This window comes from Pleurodeles waltl, chromosome 5 (assembly GCF_031143425.1).
Source record: "Pleurodeles waltl isolate 20211129_DDA chromosome 5, aPleWal1.hap1.20221129, whole genome shotgun sequence".
Taxonomy (NCBI): Eukaryota; Metazoa; Chordata; class Amphibia; order Caudata; family Salamandridae; genus Pleurodeles; species Pleurodeles waltl.
In genome coordinates, this window is record NC_090444.1 from 1,503,142,125 (window position 1) to 1,503,169,735 (window position 27,611).

Consider the following 27,611-nt stretch of genomic DNA (forward strand, 5'->3'; position numbering starts at 1 on the left):
TTGTCAGCTCATGTATGTCAGCGAAAGCATACCTCCTTAGAAGGTCAGTTTTTGGTGTGAAATACTTAGGGGAAGATGTGACAAGAGACACTGGAGCTACTGAAAAAAAGGTTTTATGAAGGCATTAGAGTGTTAGAGCATTTGGAAAAAAAAAAAAGATTGAACTTTAGATGTGGTTACCTATCTCGTTATTAGGGCGATATCACAAATTAAAATGATTGTGATGCACAACTTTTTATATCTTTTTACAGGCATTCCAATGTGCATAAGTGGTGTATTAATATGAAGTGGTAAACAACTTTGTATCCATTGGAAGGTGCTCTGACAGCTGATGGTGAAAGGGGGATCAGCAGAACCTGATGAGGTATTATATTATCTAGTAGCAGATGCACTTTGGTGCATGCAAGCCTTGAATGCAGGAATGCTAGACCAAATTTGCTGGCATCAGCAATATATGGTAATCAGGTATTTCAGAGGGAGGATGTTGATGCAGTCGTGATGACTAGATGGAGGTAGTGGGGGCTGGCCAAGATGGTGGAGCCACAATTCCATATTTCCCCCTGCTGACCATAGTTCGAATCCTCCTGTTACCATCTAGTCTCGGGAAATCTGCTAGTAATATGTTGAGAGATATGGGTATTGTACATGGGTGAATGTTTATGAATTTGGAGGATTAGAAAGCAAAGGGAGGTGGGTCGCCTTTAGCAACTCTGCTAAACTGTAGACTGATCAGTAGCTATGTTAGTGTGTCCAGACTTCCTCAGATCACCAGCAAAACTGGCTCTACTCACTGAGATAATTTGATAAGGAGACCTAGGAAAGACTATTTCCTTTATGTATGCCGAAATGTTAACTGTGAAATAGCACAAGACTGTATAGCCAGGAGGGCATGGGAATGTTAACTGGGGCAGTCCTAGTCTGATGTGATATGTGATTTCTTTTGGAACGTAATTACAGACATAAATTGGTACAACTCAAGCTTGTCCACTGGTTGTATTTTACACCAGAAACTAAGGCAAAATTCTCCTTTTGGTTGTGGTAAGAGTTCTAGAAGAATAAGAAGAAACTTTATTCGGTATGAAAAAATTCATCCATTACAGCAAAATAATCAACCAATAAATTATTAAAATACAAATAAAAACCATATGTAGTAAAAACACCCATCATAAAAACCTCATTCATAAAAACAGAAAAAAAATAAGAAGAAATCACTCTAAAAATTCTACATTTTTTCGCCAAGTAGTAGCTCCCTTCAGGAATGATCCCAGGCCCTTCCATACCAATACATCTGAGGCCATTTGCAGCCACATAAAAGCAGGACGATATTGCACAAAACCCTTGTTCTTTAGGAGCGGTAATAAAAATCGAATTCTAAATGGTGCATAAAAGACACAAAAAAGTGTAAAATGTATCAAGGTCTGATGGGACACCCCATCACAGGGGCAGGGTCTAATGCATTTTTCCCCATACTGACCTAAAGGGAAGCACAAATTACTTCTAAGGATCCCCAAGCGAAATCGAGTTATGAGAGACCTTTCCCTCACATCCTTGATTTCTAAGAGATATCGCTCAGGACCCACCCACATCTTTAGCACAATAAAATCCCTGATCTATTTTTTCCCAGAACCTCTCCCTCTCTCTTGGTCTCCTGGATTCTCAGAAAGTTATCCTTAGCCCATTTCTTATCATAGCTAGTCAGGTCCTCGGGATAATCAAACAAATCAGGCCGCCCCAGGTCATGTGCCATCTTCCTTATGTGCGACAACCAGGGAATATGCTTTACATTATCGCAGGCCAGACAATCCCTTATGATATCCCTATTAAGAGTGGCATGTTTGTTGCTCCAAACTGAGATCCATAGCAGAAGGGGGGCCAGCTGGGTAATGTCCTGTACATACTCAAGCTTGAGTTCCAGGTGTAAGCAAAAACCAGGAATATTTTGTCCAACACCCAGAAGCCTTCTACAAAAACGATTTTCTTCCACCATAAGGGCTCGGGTATCCCTAAACCCCCAAAGTGCCGAACCATACATGAGGACAGGTAGGCATTTCCGCCTATAGATTTCAAGCATGGATTTGATAGGTTTTCTGCGTACCCTAGCCGCAAAGTCAAAGGTTGCACCAACTGTTGCATGAAAAAGCACAATCCTTCTAGCAATACAGGGTTTCCAAGATCCTTTCTCATCAAAAATGACCCCTAAGTATGGAAACTCGTGGACTCTGCTAATAGCTTGATCCCCCACCCTACTCATAGGTTTACCGCACACCATAAAATGTGATTTCTTAAAGTTTACCTCCAGTCCCAAAGCTGACATAAAGATAACATAAGCTCTAACTAATTCTCGGAGACCGTTCATCGTGCGGGCCATAAGGACCGCGTCATCCGCATACGTCAGCACAGGGATATCATTACCCTTCACCTTCGGGACATCCCTGCAGTATTCCATCAGAAAGTCGGACAATCCATTTGTATATAGTAGGAACAAGGTAGGGGCCAAAACACACCCCTGGCGCACACCCCTTGAAAGCTTAAAAGCCTCCGAGCATTCCCCATTAGGGCCCACCCTCACATTTGCGATTGTCCCTGAATGGAGATATCGGAGAAGCTCTACAATATCCGGATCCAGCCCTGACTGAATTAGCCTTTTCCATAATAAAGACCGGTTCACTTTATCAAAAGCACAGCTAAGGTCCATAAATGCAAGATAAAGGGTACCTTTCCTAGCCTGGGTGTATTTACCGATCATCATCAGTAAATTGAGACATTGTTCTTGCGTGCCGAGGACTTCCCTGAAGCCATACTGTTCCCGATTTAGAATATCATTTCCTATCATCCAGGCCTCCAGACGGCCTAGGATAATTCGTCCCAGAATCTTCGCAGAGGAATCCAAGAGTGATATGGGGTGATAAGACTTAGGATCATTACGATCCCCCTTTTTAAACACTGGAACTCTACATGCCAGTCTCCAAGAGGCAGGGATACCCACAGTAACAGCTGCATTGAGGACATTTAGGAGAATGGGTGCCCATAACTGAGGGTTAGCTTTATACATGTCCATCGGGATCGAGTCCGGGCCCGGAGCTTTATTATTCGCGCTACTCTGTATTGCATCAATAACATCCTGTAGTGAAAACCTGATTGCTAGGTTAGGAGCCGCATCATACACGCTCTCCCGAATATTTCTTACGGGGGTACCATCAAATATTCCACAGAAATGAGTTACCCAGGCCTCCGGGTCGATATTACAGCCAAGGCCCTCAGAGGTTTCTGTTTCAAAGGAGCTTTTATTAACCACCTTCCAAAACAGGCCAGTGTCCTTCAAAGTTGTAGCACGCTCTAATTCTTCCCAAGCTTTATCTTTATATTTTAGCTTACCATCCCTCCGGGCCCTTTTATACCTCATTCTAGCTTCTTTTACGAGAGCCCAGTCTCTAGGGTGAGTCTTGGTAGCCATCTTTAAATTTACCCTTGCATCATAGCAGGCTTTGTCGTACCAGCCACATTTGCGTTTGCTAGGGTGGCTGCCAACTGGAAAGAGGTAGTCACTGACTGCTGTATTTACTACTGTTATCGCATCTATAACAGTCGTGGGATTTGGCGCGTCTGTCAGGAGTATTTCCATAAATAGGTGCAAGTTTTCCCCCACAACCCTTCCTACTACTTTTTGAGAGTCTACTTGCTTCCACCCAAGCCTCCTACCCTGATCCCTTGTCTCCACCATTACAGGCCTACCTCGTCCCCGTAAGCGTAGGACCCCAGGGAGTTTAAAGGACAGTATAAGGGGATTATGATCGCTAAAGCACTCGCCTAACACTTTACCCCCAATCACCAAGCCTCTCATAGGAGGAGAGACAAAAATATAATCAATGGTGGATCCAGACCCTCTTCCCACATAGGTTGGAAGTTGATGGGTGCCTACTGCTTCAATATCATAGAAATTTAAGAGGCCCAACTTGCTGAGTTCCTTTAATAGATCTCTGCCTCTAGGGTCCTGCAGACCATGCGCTGAGTAGTCCTCGCGGTCAGGAATAAAGGGATTAACCACAGTGCTTACCCTGCCCAATTTGGCATTAAAGTCACCCGAGATGATGGCACGAAATTCCAATCCCACCTTCTCCATTCTATATTTCATAACCTTGAGAACGGAGAACAAGGTCCCAATTTGGCACCCCACATCCCACACAGCATTATAAAAGTTGACCAGTAATATATTAAAATGATTAGAGAAGAGTACCCAAACCAGCAATATACCTTGATGGTTGCAGTTGATTTGAAAGGCACCCACTATCTTTGAGAGGCGAATTAGGGTAACCAGGCCACCTTTTGAGCGACCGCCAAGAGACTGCACAGCTGAAATTGCATATCTGTCATACCCATCCCACACAGACAGACCCTCCGGTAAGAGTTATAAAAATATAAAACTTTTTTTTCTTTTTTTTTAAACACTTGGTATAGTCCTGTCCCAAGGTAATCGGGGTCTGGCATAAAAATGTGGAAAGGCAGGAGAGATGACAGTTTTCTTAACCCTTGTTCTTGTACTCTTGGGACATACAGAAACAGTTCCTAAGAAGTTTTCAAAGATTGTACTTATGATGTTGTTAACCAAGAAAAGAGTGGCTAAGACATCTATGTATGAAATGTGGTTTAATGACCTAGTATATTGTGATGAAATGGACAATATGCTGTAAAAGCCCATCCTGCTGCCCCGGCAAGGGACTTATGGGAGCTGCTGCACATCCATCTCCTGCGCCAAGTGTCTGAGTCTGATATGCAATGACCATCCGTGCACATTCTGCCATGGTGGCGCGCTCCTTCGTAGGAGCACGGTGCTTGTGACGCATGCGAGTGCTGCCTCCTGTCGCTCACATAGCATCCGTGATCTGCAGTTGGAGCCCGCATGAAAAGCTACATCGGCCCGCCCAACTGCTCCAAAGCAGCCCCCCTCTGACTCCCTGGAATGGACAATCTGGGGAACCAACGTTCCTGCGCTCAGTGTACTTTTGCCTCTGGCAGCCCTACCACCGCCTGGCACTTGGAAAGACAGACTGTGCAGGCACAAATAGTGTCAAATTGAGGTGAGCTGGCTATGTGAGTGGGAGGAAGAGATAGACAAATCTGACCTAGAGTAATCCTTACCTGGATGAGACAGGCTTGACACACAGACAAATGCTAGGTCAGTAAACTAAGAAGCATTGCAACGTGCAACACCTACAAGTGACGGACACAAATTCACAAGGAGCCAACCCTCACTGAAAGTAACACCATGAATACCATACCACCCATTGAACATTTCATCGACGAGGACACACCATCTGCCCAAGCGTCCAGATGTAACAACAGGGTGGAACGTGTGCTGCTATTTTTTTAAGCCACCCAAGTGGAGTACGCACAAAAGAGAGTCCCTGCTCCTAACACCTATGGGGAAAAGACATATACCGAATCTCCAAAGCAGTCCTAGAAGCCACCCCCAAAACACAACTCTCACTAATTGCGACCCTCAATGCTCACTTCGAGCCCATGTCAAATATATACTATGAGAGATTTGTGTTTGGCCACGCCAGGAAACAATCAGATGAACCCATATGTGGCTCAAGGGGCTAGCCAGCACTTGTAGATTTCCAGATGAGAATGAGGAAATAAGGGGGCAAGTTATTCAAAGGTGCGCCTCAGTCAAGCTACATGAGCTTATCGTAGAAGAGACTGGGATATCATTAGCAGACACCCTAACAATGGGGCAAACGAAAAAGCTATCAAATGCAAGGGCATCTCATGTGGAAGCTGCCTTGCAAAAAACCCATCAAGATAGAATCAATTAATACAGTTGCAGTGATGCCCAGCAGGCCTAAGCCCAAGACAGGCAGCAAGGTGCCCAGAGCCTGTGGATCCTGAGAAAGGCCACCACACCGACACAGTGAATGCCCAGCTCGAGGAAAGAGGTGTTCCGGATGTGGCAAATCAACCATTTTGCAAAAGTATGCAGATCCAGAAAGGGACAGACACCAAGGACCACTGAAAATGTCACCTGTAGTTCTCAAGATTCCGGCAGTGACATAGACGATGACGACGAAGGAGAACATGTGATTCACATTGTCTTCACTGTTAGCATGGTCGCTCAAACTGTGTGGAAACTACCCAAGTGTCAGACACAGATGGGAGGGCACCCCAACCTCGCAATCAGATACCAGGGTGTCCATCATTATCATGTCATCAGAATCCTATCGCAACCTGACACCACCTCCTCGATTGAAACCAGTCAAAGTGTATACATATGGTCAAAATCATCTGCATACCACAAGGGGCAAGATCAAGACAACTATCGCATACAGATCTCAATCAATTGAGACTCCAGTTCATGTCACAGAGGAGGGCCATCGTAGGATGCTGGACGGCTGAAGCTTTAGGCCTAGTAACTTTCGCTTTTGGAGTGCACGCAGAGCCAATAGGCAACATCCTAGATGCCTTCCACTAGATGCTTGATGCAATTGGCTGCCTGGAAGACAAAGAGATCAAGTTGCAGATAGTTGCATTTATTCAACCAGTAGCCCTCAGGCACTGTCGCATTGCTTTTCACCTGCAGCCATAAGTAGAGAGAGAACTGGATAAGTTAGAAGCTGTGGGGGGAAGGAGGAATCATCAAAAGAGTAAAGGGACCTATGCCCTGGGTGTCCCCGACTGCAGTCGTCCGAAAACCGAAACAACCGGATGTAGCAAGAATATGCAGAGACATGAGGCTCCCCCGTACCTCGATCAAGAGGTAAAAGCACCTAACATCCACAAAAGACAACCTGATTGGCAAGCTGAGCGGAGTGTGCTGGTTTTTCAAGTTAGGTCTGCGATCAGGATATCACCAGCTTGTCCTCGCAGAGGAGTCTCGCTACATTACCATCTTCTTGACACATGCTGAACTCAGATGCTACAGAGGACTCAACTTCAGCATATCAAGCGCCGCCTAGGTGTTCTAGAACATGATGCATAAACTCCTAGCCAACCTCCCAGGTGTCATAAATGTCAGCGATGACATCTTGATCCAGCTCAAACTATTCCAGAGCACAACCTTCATCTGCAGAATGTCCTCCAGAGGATCAAAGACTCGGGCATGACTCTTCATCCAAACAAATGTGAATTCCTAAAACAGAAACTTCACTTTTTGCGACTACGCCTTTTCAGAGGTAGTTGCCCCAGATCCTGAAAAAGTCAGGGACATAAAAGATGCTCACCCGCCCACGACAGTCAATGAAGTCTGCACTTTCTTGGGGATGATAAGCTACCGTGGGTGTTTCATTCAGGGCCTTACAACAGTGACCCAACCACTCTGAAACCTGACCAAGTCCACAGCGAAGTGGTCCTGGACCATGCTCAAGGGGCTGCACTCTAAGCTACCAAGGATACCCTCTCAGCAGACACCACTCTGAGGTACTTCAGCCCACAATGTGAAACCACCATTGCAATTGATGCCAGCCCAGAAGGGTTAGGTACTATACTCCTACAAAAGGCAGCAGGAGGAGATTGGGCCCCAGTAGCGTACACAATCCAGTCGCTCACCATGACAGAACAGAAGTACTCTCAAATAAATTAAGAAGCAATTGCAATTCACTGGGGGTGCAGATACTTCCACCTTTATGTCTTGGACACTCATTTACCATCACAACTGATCATAAGCCCCTCATACCACTCTTCAACTGAACCACCTCCAAGCCACCCCTGTGGATTGAAAAATGGATGCTCCAGCAATACAATTGTTCTGTGGAGTATAAACCCGGGTCCCATAATGCTGCAGACTACCTCTCCCAGGACCCCAGGACGGCCACAGTGGAAGAGGAAGCAGCAGCAGCAGCTCAGGAGACAGAAGAATATGTAAGATATGTGACCGACCATTCACAACCCCTGCCTATATCGAAGGCCATTCACGTGCTACCGACCAAGACAAGTGCCTACTGAAAGCACTGGAAGCAGACTAGTGAATTTATATTTTGAAATGCTAGCAACATTGCCAATATCACTACAATCTGAGGGCATAGAAAGACTAAATGGTGTGAAAAGCCTAGAATTATTAAATGCCCAAACAGTGATGAGCATTACCATTTGATTATCACAACAGGCCGTGTAAATCGATCAATGTAATAAACAGTCATATTTGGTGGCGTATTGTTACCATTTGCTGATACTATAAATGTCTGAAGGGCTTTGGATTTGTGACTACTTGCTTTTGTAGCTTCTTCCAAAGTGGATATCTTTTTGCATTGTGCAGTAGATTATTCTTTAATTATGGCAGTTCAGCAGTAGTCAAAATCTTTTCCACTGGCACCATTCTCTCCTTCACTAAAAAGTGCAAGCATGCTTCCTCACCTTTTTCAATAGATTCCGCAAGCAGCTCCCCCACCAGGAGCTGTGTGCATGGGAGGTTATACCAAGAAATCTTGAAGCACTAAGCAAGGGAAACCATCACTCCTCACTTCAGAGTCCAACCAATCGCATTTGGCAAAGGTGTGGGGGCCGCCCATGCTGACACTTTGCAAATGTCTCTAACTGGCACTAGACTTCGCTCTGGTGGAATGAGCACAAACACTTTCTGATGTCCCCTTGTGTGCCATGGTGCAGCAGATCTTGATGCACAGACTTATCCATCTTGACAATGTCCTCTTATGCAATGCCTTGCCCCTTCATAAACAGTGAAGTATTTTTCCTCCTTTCTTGAGGAGGGTCGTATGCTGGAAGTGTAATGGACTGGGATTGGCTTATATGGCTGGGCAATCCGTCTTGAGACGGCAGCAGAGGATGTCTGTTTCGCCCATGTAATCAGCATGGGCTCCATTTGCGCCTCATTATTTGAATGTAAGGGTTCTGCTGTGTGGGAGAGGGAGTGCTAAAACTACATGATGTTGAATTTTTGTGGTGGAGATAAGTCCATTGGTGACATAAGCTTCCACTCTGGTAAGGTATTTAGACCACGAAAATCCTTCAAACCCACAATATCTGGATCAATGAGCTCTCCACTGTGGTAGTCCGGGTCTGATTCCCCAAAGAAATGCCTGCCTTCTTTTAAAAGCTGCTAAACCTCTCTTCTGGATTGGTGGACATTGGTGGTAGACTCTCAGGTGGATGCAGCGCCAGTGGTATTAAAGACAGTGGCTGCAGCAGCTCCTGCTGTGTCATGTGGGGGTCCAGCAACATCATCTGCGGCACTGGCAAGATGTCTGTAGCCAGCTCAGAGGACAAGTATGCTGCATGATATAGCCCTCAGTGTCGACCCAGTCAGCATAGTTGGAGCTGGGTATGGTGTGAAGGACGCACATTGGTAGGACCTTGGAAAACCTCCTAAGGAGTAGGCCATCGGATTCATGGGACCAGCTGGCACACCAGACAGGGTTATGGTCCTGCTAAAAATGCTGAACTTTGACTTCACAAAGGCCAATGGATCAGTCCTAGGAGTTGGAAACTCTGGGAACATGCCGCACAGATGGTTTCATGTCCGCAGTTGGCGCCAGGTCAAATGGAGATAAGGTGCCGGATCCTCTGTTTGCTCTCCTGCTGGTTCTTGACCAGGCGCTGGTGTGTGGTAGAGCAAATGAAGAGTTTCTGGATCCATATTGGCACGTGGAATATTCAAAAATTGAAGAGTCTGCTGGAAGAAGTATGCATTAGAAGTGAATGTTTGCAGTCAAGCAAGGTTTCTGCTTATCCAAAAAGATGCTGATGAGGGAGGGATATGGCCCAATGGCCAGAGCTGCTGTCTTTGAAACTGGAAACCAGGTTTCAGTTCCTGCGTTGCTCAATATCCTCAGATTCCGTGAAATTTACTTATTCTCCTGTGCCTAAAAAAAAAATGAATCGGACATTGCATAACGTAATCTGGTGCGCAGGTAAAGGAGCTCTAACATCCTTGGGTCACACCTGCCCTATATGTAACATTGGATAGTAATAAGAATCACAGGTGACAATTTTGACCCTGGAGGTACCCGCAAAGGGATCTAAAGGCTTTCAAATGAATAATGTCCAAGTCTTATAGAGATTGGCCCTCTAGAAAAACAAGTCATGGAACAGTGGCCAGGTCTCCCACTTCAAGGATTGGAACAGAACTGAGTGGTCCATAACAGAAAACCAAATGGATCACTCCGGCAATGACTCAAACCAACTCAGTTTCCCCTCAGCATGCAGTTCAGAAGCGGTCTTTGCACTGGCCCCAATGAATTAAGGCTCATTTTTAATCAAGTTGACTCTGCTGCCCTGAGTTGGTCGATCTCTCAGCAACTTTTGATATGGTCAATCACTCCATTCTCATAAATCAACTTTCTAACATTGGTTTCAAAGGCTCAATAGCTGTTGGTTCTCCTCCTTTCTTGAAGACCTACTTAATCGGTTATGCTTCAACTTGACCTAAAAAAGGGTTTTGATTCTCTTCTATGGGATGAAATGCATAGTGTATTGCAGCGATGTGGGTCCGCATCCCATATGCTGCTCCGATTTCCCAAGTTAAAACTGAATAATGTGTCTCTACTGCATGGTCAGTCTTCAAGGGCAACAAGCAGGTCTGTCCATTGTCTCCTCCGTTATTTGCCCTGACCATGAAACCATAGGTGGTTTGTATGCACTGGCGAGGAGTCGTGGGGTCCCGACCTCTGACCAAACACACATGATCTTGTTGTATGCTGATGGTTTACTGTTGTATGTTTGAGATGTCCTTTTAGACCTGTCCTCCATCATGCAGATACTTTCAGATTTTGGCAGTGTTTCTGGCCCTTAGGACAAGTGGACTAAATCCTGTTTTTTCCCGCTCCTACCGTTTTGTCCGTGTCCTTTGCTGCCCTCCTTTGATCCCGGCCTGTTGTTCAGAGCTACTACATTTTGTTATCTTGGGATTCAGATTTATCACTCACTAGCAAATTTGCTAGATGGTAACTTGGGGAAAGCCACTTGAGCTCTCCGGTCCCAGAGGGCTTTCTGGGAGTTTCTGCCTCTGTCTGTGATTGGGAGGGTGGCCTTGACAAAGATTGTGCTTCTCCCTCGCCTCCTTTATTATTATGTTGACCTTCCTCTTTTAATTTGTCACTCTACTTTTTGGCAACTTCATTTTTATCTGATGACTCTGCTTTGGGGTACTGGTCACTGCTGTGTTGTGCTTGCTACATTGTGTCTCCCAGTGGAGGCAGGGGGGCTTGCTCTCCCGTATTTTTGACGTTATCTGGCAGCTCAGTTTCTGTGTGTGGCCTGATGGCTGGCGGGCAGCTCTCTTTATGAGACAGGAAGGACTAGGAGTGATGTCCGAAAGGCCTGCTGCATTATTCACAACGCTTTATTCACCACGCTTCCGTGAGCTCCGTTTGGTCCACATCGCAGTTACTTGTCTGTCTTTTGCATGTGAAATTCTCTCGTCTGGGTAGCCGCTCTCTTAATTATCTCAGCCTTAAACTTTGGAATAAACTGCCTCCACATGTAAAGAGTATTACTCCCATCTTGCCTCCAGGAAAGTGTTAAAAACATGCATTTTTAGGATCGAGTGTACAAGTGCTCTGGTCCCTGTTGTAATCTCTCTGTGGGCTTGAACCACGCCCATGAATTTCATAAAATTTGCTTGATTTCATTTGTGAAACTCATGCATACGTCATGCCTTTTCCGGTGTTTAGACCTTCTCGAGCGCACCGGCCAACTACTGAAAACATACGAAGCTCCATGTTTTCAGCATGGTTTCTGGACTACTTTTTCTTTTTATTTCCTTTGCAGCGTGATCTCGCTGGGTTTTACACAACGCAATCGGACTTGTTTTTAAAAAAAGATTTTTTTTTTGGTAACTTTACCCCATCCACACCCCCGCCCACCCTCGCCTTGTTCTTTTTCTACCAGCGAGCATTGCCTTCATTAGTGAATGGGGATAAATTTCTACAGCAGATTTCCACGGTTTGAACCTCGCCCACAGTCATCCATCAGGGCTTTTGGTCTACCTGGGAGTGGTTCTTGTTAAGCAAGGAAGTGATTATTTATTCAATCAATTCCTCAAGTGCTTTTCTAAACAATGACAGTTTTTTTTTTAAACATCTGATTGACCTTTATGATGTATTTGAAACAAGTTATGAACGTTTTCTATGCTAGTTGTAGGCTGTGAAAATAGTTCTCCAAATCAGTACTTCCGTTTTAGAAATCATTTTTTGTTTTTTTTTGGGTTTAGGTTGTCTGTGCTCATGAAATTCATGCTGTACCCAAGCAAGCAAACACTCAGAAATAAAAACCGAGGTGGTATCCTGCAGAATGCAGGCTCTAGTAGATTTCCAGATGTGTAGCCACTAATTACTGAACCCAGAGGTTGATTCATCACCTAATCACCCTTACATTATTTGGAAATTTATTCCAAAGACATGCACCAGCATTGCTTGTTTTTGGCTGCGTGGTTGAGCTAGAACTTAATTCTGAAAGTCACCATTCACTCAGCATTGTGGTATTTATGTGATTATTTTTTTTTACTTCATTAATCTAAATTGATACTTCTGAAGGTCTGGTTGATGTTGTGTACTGTGATGGCAAACAAAGGTTTGCTCACAACTAAGAAATGGCAGGGCGGAACAAATACATACACATAAAATGAACCGTCACAGAAAATTTTCTACATCTTGAATCTTAAATGTCAGAATTTGCTTCAATTACTGGCTCTGTGATCACCAGCTCCCAGTCACTGGCCTACTTGTTAGGCGCATGTGGGTTCTTGACATTGGTTGCTGCATGCCAGTGTCATGCAAGAAAGCATTGATCAGTGTCTGCGGGTGTGAATACATGCATCTGTCGTCATCCCTACTTCCTCCAACTCCTAACGGTCTGTTCTTCCAATACATCACTGACCAGAAGAGGGAATGGCCGCATTGTTAGACATCGAGGAAAGGGAAATAATTAACCTGGTCAGAAATGGCTCTCAACGCTAACGAGGTCTTTGCACGGCATGTCTCCTCAGCTGTCCAGACCAACCTGGCCTGAGAAAAGAAACCCAGAAACTTTATTAAATTATACTCTAGTTGCATTTCTGCAGTTCTTCATACTCCAAGATGAGGCACATTTGAGAATGGGAAACTTGAACTGGGCATTTCTCTGTAGTAGTTAAGGGCGGGAATGTGGTCAGGTTCATAAGGAAGTGAGTTTCATAATTTGGCTGAAGTCACTAAAAAGCTACAGCCACCTATTCTGTTGGCCCATATTGTGTGGCATTTGTGCTGGGAGTAAAGCGAATAGTGAAGGCACCTACACGTGAGAATATGCCTTCCACCATTGGTCTCGTATTCAATAGAAATTGAAACAAATTACTGGAGTTCTGTTCATCCCGCTTAGTGAGCAGAAGCAGTGGCATCAGTGATGACCATTCACTGAAGCCCTTGACAGAGTGAAGCCCTTGACAGAGAAATATACACACTGGTTAAAGATGTATTTCATGGTCCTTTTTAGGGTCGAGCACGCAACCGATCTGGTTTTTTGTAATCTCTGTGGACTTTTAACCACCCCCACTAATGCTACTCATTCTTTGTTGTGCTCGTCTTAAATGCTTAATTTTTATTGGTGCATTCTGAGAAATGTCCCTCACTTGTGTGCTAAGTTCCCTTCCAGGCTATTTCACTAAGTGAACATTTTTGTTGGTCATCACACTACATCATGCTTTCTCCTGTTACAGCATGTGATGGCCCCTCCTCCGGTATCAGTCTGCCTTTCATCCCAGCCACAATCCTTTCTAGACATTCACGTAGGGAGCCAGTAATTTGCGCTCATGGCTGCTGTCGTGCTGCGAAATGACTTGTTTACGTCAACTGTTTTACTTTTCATTTTCAATTTAAGTGGCAAGAAAAGTCCAGTTATGAATTTACAACGCTAACAGCTTTAGCTCAAGCAAACGCGAGACCCATTGCATTGCAAATGCTTGTTTAGGAGCACTTCTCTGATGTGTTTTAGTAGAACTTCACTATTTTTCAGCTAGTTCCTAGGCCATGATGCCTTTGTTGGTGTACACACAATTTTTAGATGTCAATCTATCTTTGCCCTCAGTTGTTTATTAGCAATGACCGTCTTTGCTCTTTTCCAAGCATAAACATCCACTTACCATGGATCTAAGGCATCCATCTTCCCCAGAAAAGCAAACAGTTGCATTGCAACTATTCTCTCTAGTTCAGGAAAGTGTGTTTGGATGAAAATTGTATTGCAAAGTAGATTTCTTTACAAAAGGCAATATTGCGCCTAATTTACAACTCTCAAGAACTGCCCCTCGTAGCTGGAGATATTAAATATAAAACACATTAATAACTGCAAGGGTGAACAATTTCGATAAAAGAAAAAAAAGCAGGTTAAGGATATGCATGACTGGGATTCATATGTGGAAAGAACAGAAGGGTCCGACAGGGTATGCCTCAGTTTCCTAGAGGCAACTGAGACAGAGCAGTGGCAGAGCTCCACTTCCTCCAGGACTCTTTGTAAGTGCTCCTCAGTAAAGATGTTTGCTTGAGGCTTCTCAATATGCGGGAGAAGAGGGATTTCCAGTTTCTCTGCAGCCTTGTGGATGACTGCAGTAAAATGTGACTTTTTGGTTATCATAGGACCTTTGTAAGAAAGGATCTAATCAGTAGTGAAGTGTCAGGCCCCCATAAATTTTGTAAATTCATGGGCTGTGCAGAATCACATTTCAGAGATAGGAGAGGTTTATTAGCTTTGGTGGTGGGAGGCAGAGCCATGGGCCGAGAATCCACTGATTTTACAAAATGCTCAGCCAAAGTACATCGTTCTACTAAAGCTGTGGTGTATAGGGTAGGTATGTCACATGGGTTTTGCCAAAACAAAAAGTACTGCCTTCAGAAACGGTTCCAATATGTCATACTGCCCCGTGGACCACATCCATTTCTTCTGCTTGTGAGATGAGGGCGAGAAATGCTTAGAACTCTTATTTTGTTTATGGTGCCTCTCTGGGGAGAAGATATGGGTTGGTGTCCAGGATCACAAAGATCAGGATTCTAGATTTCTCCTTCAGAGTAGTCAAAGTGAGCGTAGCCTCTTGCCAATAGTTTTCAGTTTCATGATAACAAAGGATGTAGACCATTTAGTAACCTTCTGCACCACAAAGAGAACTTGTGGGGGTCCACAACAAACATTTGTTTTTGGCATTTGTTGTGATACCTGGAGCCCAAAGACTACAGTGGTTGCATGATGGAAAAAAACTCAGAGAAATCTTAAGGGAAAAAGCTGAGTAAAGCCTCAAAGGTTCTAAATCCAATATCCTGTTTTGGCAGTACAACATTTCCAGTGTTTGGCTGCGATCAATTCACAAGCCTGCACTGGGGAAATTTTCCTTAGGCACAATACTTTTTTTTTTTTTTATTGTTTGTAGCTGTAGTGAAAACACAAATGAACATACAATATTTGAATATCCCTGCTCAATGGTTAATCATTACAATTGCTTACACATTAAGTCACTGACAGTGTGACAAGTAGCAGCTGAGGTCCATCATGTCAGAGGTATGGAATTCAGTGTTTAATAGGCAGGACCAATTTGGTTGCATGGTCTTAGCAATTTCAGAAGGCCCATTCGGAAAGTGCCAAGAGGATGGAGCAAACATACCAGGACTTTCTACCAGCTCAGTGTTATTGGCTGCTCCAGCCATGTTATAGCTCTACCGTAGTTGTCTCTCCACAGCTCCTCTGTTTCTCGGCCGATCAAAATTCCTAGATATTGAATCAGGGAGTTGGACCACTTCAGGGGGAATTCTGTGTCAATGCTCTGTGTAGCAGATGTCAAAAGACAAGGACACTGACCTGTACCGATTACGGAATGGAGCACAGCGAACAGGGTGCACAGACTGCACTCTGTGGATCACCCGGGCTCAAAGCAAGACAGCTCTGGCTTGAGAATGAGGAAAGAAATGGGAGCAGTCTGCCTCTTAGGAGTCTAGCCAGGACCTTAAGCACAATACTTAGTTCCAGGAAGGTTGTTCCAGTTGCATTATATGCATTTGATAGCTCCAAATGCCCTCAGAGAGCAGCTAGTCCTACAAATTACTGAAATCTTTGCATGCCTACTGCAGTAATAAGGAAAAACATGAGTGGAAGACTTGAATCAATCTCAGTGACTGGTAACGTTTTAGGCTACATTCTAGTCTATTTTGTTATTCCTCAATGCTACTTCAGAAGCAAACCAGTCATGGTCTAATAAGCCTTGTTTTTACTGCGACAGGAGCAGTCAAGCGAAGGTCCTCTAAGATAATGTACACCTGAAACCCTGGTTACAGCCTAGTTATGCCATCAGTGAGGTACAACTTGGCTCCTGTGGCACAGAGAGCACAGGACCTAAGTCTGTGCATACCAGTCGCACTTGGGGCATCGCAATAATAAAAAGAAAAATGATGGGTGGAATTCTTGAATTAATCTCAGCCACGGATAAATACATGGGGCCACAATCCAGTCCATTATTTAAGTCCCTATGTCTGATCTCTGTCTAGAGCAGAAGTAGAGGGTATCCAATCCTTTATGCAGGGAGAGTTATGTCTCCTCAAGTAAAGTCCTCCCGAGCTACTAGCAATTTTTTCACTGTTATATAGCGACTGCATACCTTTACATTACACTAAGACCAGGAATATCAGTAGTAGTCCTCCAAGCATTTCAGATGAGGTTACGCAGCAGATGTCAGAAAAACAGCTTAATATTAAATGCCTCCACCTGTCTAATGAAATTACAGCCAAAGCATCAGGTGTCCTTTGCCACAAAGGATATAACTGCAGCCATATCTCCTCAGCTTAGCTTTAATCATCATTAAACTATCAAAATTCAATGTGTTTTCGAATTGCAACCCTTTGTCTTCACCAGCATATCAGTTTCTGAAAATATAGATATTTTTGTATCAAATACCACTTTCCATTTTGGGCAAACAATTTTACAGAAGAAAATCCTTTCCTGGAAGAAAAAAAAAATAACATTTTTTTAACTTCAAAAAATCAGTTTTCATTTTTAGGAAATGTACAGTCCCCACACACTGGTTTGTCCTTTTCATTGTGACCTTACATGGACAGATACCACACATGGACAGATTCTGCTTCAAATGTGCAGCTATTACAATCATAGGCCATGGATGCACATCATAACACCAAGGATGCTTGTAATATGCCACACATGCCCACCATTATACCAGGACCATGGATGTGCAGAGGCTGGACACCATAACAGCCAAGATGCCTACCATACATCAGTGATAGCCATTATTATATGAAGAAGGGCACAATTATGTATGGGATGGCTAAAGGTAGGCCAGCCATGCTTTCAATATGCAATGACATCTGCCAGTATGCCATTCCTAGACCAAGAATTGCCAAAATAGTCAAGGACGATCATTATACAATGGCACTTATGCCATGAACAGACAAGGTTGTGTCAGAGATGAACCCTTTATGATAAGGATTAGTGCCTACACTTTCAGTGGTTCTCAACACCAGGCATAGCTTCCAGAGATCAACACTGTTTATTTTGCAAGGGAAAGAAAGTCACACACATAAATGTGCACACATGCATAGAAACACAGAGGTGCTTAATTGTCTCTTGAGGTGCTTAACTGTCTCAGCTTTGGATCCATACCCTGCTCTTTTCAGCTCTTAGGCTGATCGGGCACACATCTAACATTTTCACTCTGCCTCCTGCAGTCCCACACTTCAGTGGATCAACTCTGATTACTGTTCAGGATACTGCTGGCACACATCTTTCATGGCCCCACAGGAGGCCATATTGTGTGTCTGAGTGTTATCATGAGGCCCTACCGTTGGTTTAGCTGGCAGTCACTCTTGGGTTAGCAGTGTTTCTGTCTTGAATGTGCACAGACTCCCTGGATGAGGTACTGGCCTTAATTTCACTTTGGCGAGCTAATTTGAGGGTGCTGACTAAGCTACCAGTACTCCCTATCTACTCATTGGAGACCCCTGGCATAGAAGAACATACTAGGCAAAAAACAATGGACTCTGGTGCGGCCCAATCAATTTCCAGAGGATGAGATTAACTTAATCAATCCTCCATCATCTTTACTTTTGTTACAATACTAATGAGGGTATAAAGATCAAATCTAGATGAAAACAAAATAATGGTATAGTAAGAACATGTAAAACTCATAATAATATTGGGGAAGTTAAGTTCTTTGACTCTTTAGTTCTAAAATTTCCACTTAGTTCTACAGATATACAAAGGCTAGTTTGTCATGAATCAGAACTTGTAAAGATAAAAATAACTTAATGGAAAATCAATGTACGCAGTGTCCTATGTGGCTCTGCTTTAGAAATTCAAAATGCAGAGCTTCCCTGCTAATTTAATGATTTGTACCTTAACTGATAATATGTCTACAAGGCATTGGTTTACTACTATTTTTGTAAAGATTTTTTAATTTTATAACAAGTATTCTATATGTATTTATTTTCTCTACTCTGTTGTGCATGCTGATCATTTTACCATCTAGGTTTTATTTTCAAAATAACGTATAGTTATAAATATGAGTTATATAATAGTAGTGTAGACTTGAGGCAATTAGTTCAACATCCAAACACCCTAGATCAGTGGTTTCCAAACTTTTTGAAGCCGAACCACTTTTAAGAACGACAAGCTATGAGAACCCACCTAACTTTAATCAACATGAGGCAGGGTGATTTGTTGAGTGTAACTAAATCATCGTTTAGTAGCACAGTGCCGTTTACAGACAGCACATTTTCTATTGAAGTGGCCACTAACTTTGCACAGACATACAGTTTTACTGTTAAAACCATATAGTGCACAAATGATAAAGTAAGGAAATCTGGTTTCTGTGAATATTTATCATTTATGCATCACCAAGCAAAGTGTCTTGATTAGTTTTCTTCCTACTAAAATCTGTTTCCAGCACACTTCAGAATTACAAAAAAAATTTGCTGAATTTTTGCTTTTCCTAACTACGGAGTGAATACAGTTCATTTACAGGTATAACCATTTTGGTGCATGTTGCAAAAAAAGACATCACAGTTTGCTGTACTCCAGAAAGATTGTCACATAATTCACTTTACAAACTCCTCTCACTTTGCAGTCTGAGAAAGAAAAGTAAACACCAATCCCATAAGCAGCAGTTTGTCAGAAGACCCCTGTATTTGTAGCACCAACTGCTAAAGATAAACAGAATTTAGAGGCATCGTTATTTATTGCTCTGACTTTCGCGACCCACCCCCCCCCCAAAAAAAAAGAAACGGCTAGAGACCCACAGTTTGGGAAACAATGCCCTAGATACATCTACTCACACAGACGCCCAAACATCGTTACAAGAAACTCTTGGCTTTCCTTATGTAGCTGCTTCAGCTCAAGGCTCCTTCAGAGGTGCTTTGGGAGGCACAAATCAACAAGGTTTGTTTTGGTTTGGTTTGTAGATTTGTAGAGTGAACTATCTCCTGGAAAGCTATCCTAATGGTGAGTAGGTGAGAGGTGGGCCAAACCTAGGGCCTACCGGGACTACTCGAAAACCCAGGTCTTCAGCTTCTTGCTGAATTCAAGAAGTGAAAAGAAGGTTCTTATGTGTGGCAGCAGATCGTTCCACACTTTAGGAGCAATATAGAAGGCTTGACCCCCAGATCTGGTTTCCCGTATGCATGGGGTGTATGCAAGAAGGAGACTGACGAAAGAAGGTGTCAGGACGGTTTGTGAAAGCATATGCAATTGTTTGAGTCTGCTGGTTTAGTATTATTTAGTGCCTTGAAAGTGGAGGTGAGGAGTTTGAATTGAACTGGTTTGTGTATATAAGCCAGTGACACACCCTCATTTAAGTTTTTATTAAAAACTAGTGCCTAAAAGATCAAAGTGCTCGCTGCAGACATCTAGTCACACAAGAGCGAGGCAAAGTGGAAATTTATGGCTGACCACAATGGAGCATGATTCAGATACATGAGGAGGATTGGGCCCCATCTCTGCTTGCTTTCAGACTTACACACACTTTTCTTGAAAACTTCTACAATGGTAAGGTTCAGTGGGGCAATGAAGCTGGAGGTATCCGAGGAAGAGGCTTTGTCACCTGCTGGACACCGTTGCAGTGAATATTCCTGCTTTCAGACTTAGGAACTCATTACGAGTCTGGCGATCCTTGGACCGCCAGACTCGTGGTGGCGGTCTTACTGTCACTGGCCCGGCGGTAAAGACCGCCATATTACGACCTCAGCGGTTTGGCTGAAGCCAAACCAGCAAAACACCACCCGTACTGCCAGGGCAGTCAGACCACCGGGCCGGAGGTGAGAACTTCCGGCCCGGTGGTAGCCATAATACCGTCATCGGTATTATGACTCAGCAGACTGCCAGCATTTTCGTAGCGGTCGCACCGGCACAAAGATGCGGGCGGTCATGTACCCAGCGAAATGAATCTCCATTCCTGCCACCGGCAGAGATAACCCCACACAACCACACACCTACATTCAAGCACCCCCACTCACCCACTCATTCATTCGTTTACATACATCCCCTGTTCAAAGGGGAGTCTTTGGTTGGCAGTCAGGTTACCCCCTGTCCAAGCAAGGACACTCACTCTAGTCAGGGTAAGTCACACACAATCCAAATTATCATGTGCCCACCCTCTGGTAGCTTGGCACTGAGGAGTCAGGCTTAACTTAGAAGGTAATGTGTAAAGTATTTGTGCAATAAATGATGGAATAACACAGTAGTACACCACAAAAATACACCACACAGTGTTCAGAAAAATATATAATATTTATCTGATAAGATGCAGGTCAAAACGATTAAGATGCAATAAGTATATGTTGAAATATCACTGTAAAAATTATATAAAGTGTCCTTCGTCTTTAAAAAGCAACAAATGTCTCTTGCAAGGACAAAGTACCTGGTTTGCGTTCAAATTCTCTGCATGGGACCGCAGAGGAGGAGATGCATGGAAAACGGGGAGGTGTGCGTCGATTGTTCTGGCACACACAGGCGATGAGTCGTCTAGTTTTCACGCAGGGCAGGCTTTGCTTCGATTTCCGGCACGTAGTCTTGGATCATCTTCAGGTTGCGGGGTTTTGGGATACCCCGGGGATAATGCATTGAAATCCATCACTTACAGGGCACTGCGTCGATCTTCTCTTTGCGAAGTTGGGCCGCATCGTTCCAGTTCGGCGTGCAGGGATTTTCTCACTGCGATGCAGGCTGTGCATCATTTTTCACCGCACAGGGAGTTCTCCTGCAGGAATGAAGTCTTTTTGGTCCTGAGACTTCAGAGAACAGGAGGCAAGCTCTATCCAAGCCTTTGGAGAGCACTTCTCAGCACAGCCAGAGAGCAGCAAGGCAACAGTAAAACAGCAAGGCAGCAGTCCTTCTCAAAAAAGCAGTCAGATGAGTCCTTTGGGCAGCCAGGCAGTAGTTCTTGGCAAGTTGCAGGTTCTGGCTCAGGGTTTCCTCTCCAGTGGTAGAAGTGTCTAAGTTGGTAGGGTCAGAGACCCTGCTTAAATACCCAAATGTGCCTTTGAAGTGGGGGAGATTCCAAAGAGTGCCAAAGAAGTGCACAAGGTCCCCTTTCAGTTCTATCCTGTCTGCCAGGGTCCCAGTAGGGGGTGTGGCAGTCCTTTGTGCAAGGGCAGGCTACTGTATTTTGACATATAAGTGTCAGGCCCTCCACCCTCCCTTGAGTGAATGCACAAGGGAGCTGTCAACTGAAGCTAGCCAGACGTGGATTGTAAGGGACAGAAGTATTTTAGTGCAGAGAAATGCTCACTTTCTAAAGGTGGCATTTCTAAAATAGTAATATTAAATCCAACTTCACCAGTCAGCAGGAATTTGCATTACCATTCTGGCCATACTAAATATAATGTTGTTACTCCTTTCAGATCAAGAGCTACCACTCAAACAGTATATGAGGGTAGCCTTAATGGTAGCCTATGAAAGGATCAGGCCTCACAGCAGTATAAAACACATTTAGGAGTTTTACACTACCAGGACATGTAAACTACACAGGTACAGGTACGTTTGTCTACACAGCACTCTGCCCTATGGGTTACCTAGGGCCTATCTTAGGGGTGACATATGTAGAAAAAGGGGAGTTTTAGGCTTGGCAAGTACTTTTAAATGACATATCGAATTGGCAGTGAAACTGCACACACAGGCCTTACAATGGCAGGCCTGGGACATGGTTAATGGGCTACTTAAGTGAGTGGCACAATCAGTGCTGCAGGCCCACTAGTAGCATTTAATCTACAGGCCCTGGGCACATATAGTGCACTTTACTAGGGACTTATAAATAAATTAAATAAGCCAATTGGGTATGATCCAATTTCATCATGTTTTAAGGGAGAGAGCATATGCACTTTAGCACTGGTTAGCAGTGGTAAAGGGTGCAGAGTCCTAAAACCAGCAATAACAGTGTCCAATAAGTGGAGGGAGGCAGGAAAAAAGTTAGGGGTGACCACCCTAAGGCTGTCAGGTCTAACAGCCCCACACACTTGCACCCAAACAAGCACTCAAATACACCCATTCACTCGCACACATGCACTCAGACATATACACTTGCATGCACGTACTCAAACAGACAGTCAACCCCCCTCTGCATTCACACAAACATACATGCACTCGCACATACACACACAACAACCCCCTCGGCATATATGCACTCACAAATGCGCACACAGACACTTCCCCCCCACATTCATACACACACGCAGACACCAGACATTCGCACATCACCCCCCCCCGACCGCCCTTTCAGACAATGAACTTAACTGCTTCGGCAAGGTGGCTGTCTGGGAGGGGATAGGTCCTAGTGCTTTCCTCACCGCTGTGCAGGAAACCACCACGCTGTATTACGGATCATAATACGGTGTGCGGAGTCCTGTTGGTGTGTCGGGGGTGGCGGTGGAACCTCCCCTCGGATTTCTACCCAAAAATGGGCGGAAATCCACAGAAACTCCAAAAATGGAGGCCTTCGGATCAGCAAAACTGGCGGTCTCTGTTGGCAGCAGCTGCTTCGGCAGTCTTGCAAAAAGACCAACAAAGTTGTAATGAGGGCCTGAGTCTTTTTGGAAGTCGGAAATCGCCAGTGGGGCAAAGCTGCAGGCTATAACCGATGACGGATCCAGGAGGTCAGATACCCTCTGAAGATGAGCCGGTGAATATGATTTGTTGCTGCGAAGAACTCAGTAGGAGCTATCTCAAAGTCGGGCTGATTAATGATGCAACCTGGGCAGATCGTCAAGGAGGTAGGTCCAGGTCTCCTGTTGGTCCCAAGTTTTGGTTTTTGGCTGTTTGGACACCTTTAGCACCAATTCCAATGGTCCAGGTGGAGTCATTCCTGTAGTACTGGTATTAAGCAGCAAAGTGGGCCTCAAGCAGCATGGCAGTCCTCTGCGTGTACAAGGTAGGCTTCAAGCAGCAGGGCAGTCCCCTGTGAACAGCAGGGCAGTGTTCTGAAGTACAAAACAGGCCTCTACCAGCAGGGCAGCCCTCTGAAGTTCTAGGAGTCCTTCTGGGGGTCCTCTGCAGGTCAAGGAGTGAACTAAAGAGTGGAACTGAGGGTCTTATTTTTATACTTGAGGCCAGTGTTGAAGTGAAAGAAACCTCTAGAGTTCCCCCCATACCCCACAGTTGGTTCTGGAATTCCTTTCCTTCCAGGCCAGGCTCCAAGAGGTCTGGGGTGACAAAAGGCTAGTATGAAGTTCTTTGTGTGTTGCTGAGGCAGCTTCTTTGAAATGTAAGTGCGGGAGGGAACAACTCCACCTCACACATCCTGGCAGGACAGCCCATCCTGCCAACAGCTAGTCCCCCTTTGTCTCACTGTCTGGGAGGAATAAACAGACCATCTGATATGCTCATTACAGTAGTGTGACTCAGGACACATGCTGCAGGCACAAAATGGTTAGGACAAGAAAATGCAAACTTTCTAAAATGGAAATTTTCAGAATTGTAACTTATAATTCAACTTTACCAATAAAGAGGAATTTAACTTTCAATTTGTTGTAAACTAAACATCATATTACTACCTTTTCCCTGAGCAAAAGTTATCCCTTGTCAAATGTATTACGGTAATCCAATGTTATTCTATGGAAGAGGTAGGGCTCGCACTAGTGAAAAGTGAATTTAGTCATTGGACACGAGGTGGAGTTCCACAGTGAGGCATTTTTCACGATTTTGCTCTTGTCTGTGTTACGCTTCAGACATCTGGTCTTTTTGCAGTGGGTGATTTCAGTCATGTAGTCATTGAACTTGATCAGAGTGCTGGGTGTCTTGTCCATGAGGGAGAGAATGAGTTGCGTGTTGTTTGTGTAGGATACAACATTGATGTTTAATAGTGGATGATGCTGGCTAGAGGAATTACATATGCATTCAATACAGCCGGGGTCAATGAGGATCCTTGTTGAACTCTGTAGATGAGGTTGTGAGCATCCAAGATGTACGGTGCAAAGAACTTCCAGTCAGAAAGAAGTGGATCCATCAGAGCGTGTGTGCTTGGATTATGATGTAGTGTAGGATTTGGAAGAGAATGGGGTAGGAGACTGTATCTAATGCTGCAGAGAGGTCCAGGAGGATGAGGGTCACCATGTTTCCTTTATCCAGAGTCATTCAGATCTAATCCGTGGCGGCAATGAGGGCAGCTTCCATGCTGTGGTTGGGTTCTGAAACCAGACTGACTGGTGTTGAGGAGTTAGTGGTCACTGACTTATTCAGTGAGGAGCCTGTTGATAATTGTCTCTAAGAACCTTTGCCAGGAATGGTAGCAGGGAGATTAGTCTGTAGTGGGTGAGTGTTAAAGGGTCAGCGGAGGGGTTCAGAAATGGTAGGTCAGTTGCATGTTTCCAAGCATCTGGGAAGGTAGCAGAAGAGGTAGAGAAATTCAGAATAGGTGCTGCAGTCCTCTGGAGTAGAGGTGGTGGGGGCACAGGACCGATGGGGCCCGAGAGAGGATGGACTTCATTGTAGCAGCGGTTTCTTCCGGGGTGATGACATGTCAGTTGGTTAGCATTAGTTCTTTGGATAATACTGGGAGGCATTTGGCAAGGTCTCTTGGGTTCAATTACGGCAAATGGCAATGCTTTTGATGCTGAAGAAATTAGAGAGATTGTTGCAGAAGTCCTCATTAGGAAAACGACATAGGGCCTGGTGCATTAAAGGAGTTAGGATAATGTGTTAGAATATATGGGCCAAGGGTCCTTAAAGTACTAAAAAAAAGTAGAAGGTAAAGGCAATGTCATTGCTAAAACCATAGAAGAATCTTAAGTCTTCTTAATGTGTACCATATAGGCCCAAAATGCATTGGGTATGGTGTTTAAGTATTTTGGATGATGATTTAATTTTATCCCGTTATAATATATATTCTTCATATGACATTGTTAATAAGAACATTTAAAGAAGTTAATTTGAATACATGCAAGTTTCATCATTTACAAGAGAAATAAATAAAAAGATTGAAACTGAAGACATGGTTTATTAGATTTATTTACATGAGCCTCAAGTGCCTATGAAGAGGCTCTGCACCTTGGACTCTTCTCAAAGTGCTGCAAAAATCTAACCCACTGAACAGCTTCCCATTTGGGAATCCTGTGGGATGCACATCCGTCTTTCTAAATAGAAAATGATTTTTTAAGGAGCACTTGTATTTTTAAGAAACACGGGCTACTTAAAACAAAAGTTTGCAGTTTGGGAATTTAAAAACACGGATTGTTGTCTGCTGTTCCTTAGAGCTACCATACCTGTGTTTATGGCTATTTATATGGAGAAGAAGGGGTTCACAAATAGTGAACTGACAAGTTAATATTCTTTAGGCAGATTGATTTGCAATCCTCTGTGGCTGGAGATTTTGCAAAGAAATCTAGTATCATACAGGTCAAATCTCAAAATTAGAAACTTGATGAAAAACAACAATAGTAATCTAATTAGTGCTGCTAAACACTTACTTTAATCTGTCAACAGGATGAGGCTGGACAATAGGTCCTGCAGTCCCAAATATTTCCTGCCGCCGTCGGATGCTGCGAGGTGGTTTTGCTACGCAGTGCACATATGCCAGTTTTACTTGCCGTCCTAAAACACAGAAAAATAGAAATAATTAAATTAACAAGTAAACATTGCTTTGAATTAATTTCCCTAAATTGACTGAGAATTACTTTTTTTATGTTCCTGGTCACAAATTATCAACTAAAGACCCAGCATGCAGGAAAGTTCCAGAATCCGTGAGGATCCTCACATTTTGTACCACCCAGAGTATCCATATCTCTCCCAATAAATGGTACCCCACTTGTGTGGGTGGGCCATGAGACCACCACACAGAAAGCCCTAAAGAGCTAAGTGGCGATATCAGCAATACAGGTAGCTGATGTTTTTGGGGCTATGCTGGGCTGCCACGCATGGAAATGTAGCAACCACAGACATTTATGAAACCTAGACACCCGGTGTGCCTTGCGTGAATCCCAAATGTGTTGCCACTGTGATGGAACCTTGAGGAATCCACAAAATTCCTACCACTTAGTATCCCAATAAAATTGCTGCCCCACTTGTGTGGCTGGGCCTAGTGCCCATGACAGGTAAGGCTCAAACCAAGGTCAATAAGTTCTACTGTGAGACATCCACTTACCCTAGATTGATCCTTTCCTGTTGCTGTCACTAGGCTCAGCCACATACGAGCGATAGCATGTTTTTGTTTTTTTAAATCAGGGAAAGTAGAGGAATGAGGGTGGTGGGAATTTTGTTGATTATGCAAGCCTGATATTTTTAGGAGTGGTGGGGAAAGCACAAGACCTTGCCTAAGGAGCAGCTCCTCACTGTACCTGGGGTCCAGTGGCTGGATCCCTGCTTGACGATCGCTCTCCTGTGGTGAGCCCCAAGCAGGGATCCACTGGGCAGAGATACCATTGGAAAGGAGAGATTCTCCCCTTTCCAATAATACTTCTACCAAAGCAATCAGTGCTTGGGAGACTGAGTTTAGCCCCCTGAGCACTGATGCAGTTAAAGTAAAACACGACCATCGGCTTGTTTTACTCCCCATTTACTGTAATGCCGTCAGTGCGCCCTGAGAAATAAGACTTTATATCCCTCCCCAGTGTCAGCCAATGGCAAACAGATGCATTAGGAAGGAAGGGAGTGATGATGTCAGCCACTGGCCAATGGCCGACACCTGCACTTAAGTGCTCCCCCCACAGACCAAGCACTTGTCGCAGATTTAACATCCCACAGGCAGACTTGGAGTACATGATTTAGAATAAAAGTGGTGATCCAGTTTTGAGAAGCAGTTGTGAATAAATTATGGTGAGTTCTGGGATATATGCTAAAATGCATACTATGGTACTTCATTCTGGGGTTACACCCAAGGTCCAAAAAGAAACGACTGAGAAATATAGTTTTTTAGCTTGCATATAGTACTAGCCAAAATACATATCATGATATGTTGGATGCAATCCACCGGTCTAAATTTCAAAGAATGGGTGACAGATGTCAAGGAATGAGCTGCAGCAGAGGGACATATGATGGCCTTGTTCCACAAGAATTATGAACTGATGGAAGATCAAAGAAACTGGGTCCACCTTCTACAGATATAATTGTACACTAAGGACTATATACAACTGTTCCCCAAAATAACAGTTTTGAAGTCTGATTAGTTTACTGGATAATTTCAAAAGGTATTTAATGCAGTATTATATGATTTTACACAT

The 27,611-nt window shown here is 44.0% G+C and overlaps 1 protein-coding gene across 2 annotated transcripts in view; it reads right to left on the minus strand.

Moving 5' to 3' along the window:
* Positions 1–27,611, minus strand: part of LOC138296556 (elongin-A-like) — a 537,924-nt gene that overhangs the window by 121,581 nt on the left and 388,732 nt on the right. For both annotated transcript variants that reach the window (XM_069235792.1, XM_069235793.1), the window contains exon 9: positions 25,863–25,986. In XM_069235792.1, coding sequence (XP_069091893.1) covers positions 25,863–25,986 — 124 coding nt within the window. The remainder of the gene's footprint in view (positions 1–25,862; positions 25,987–27,611) is intronic.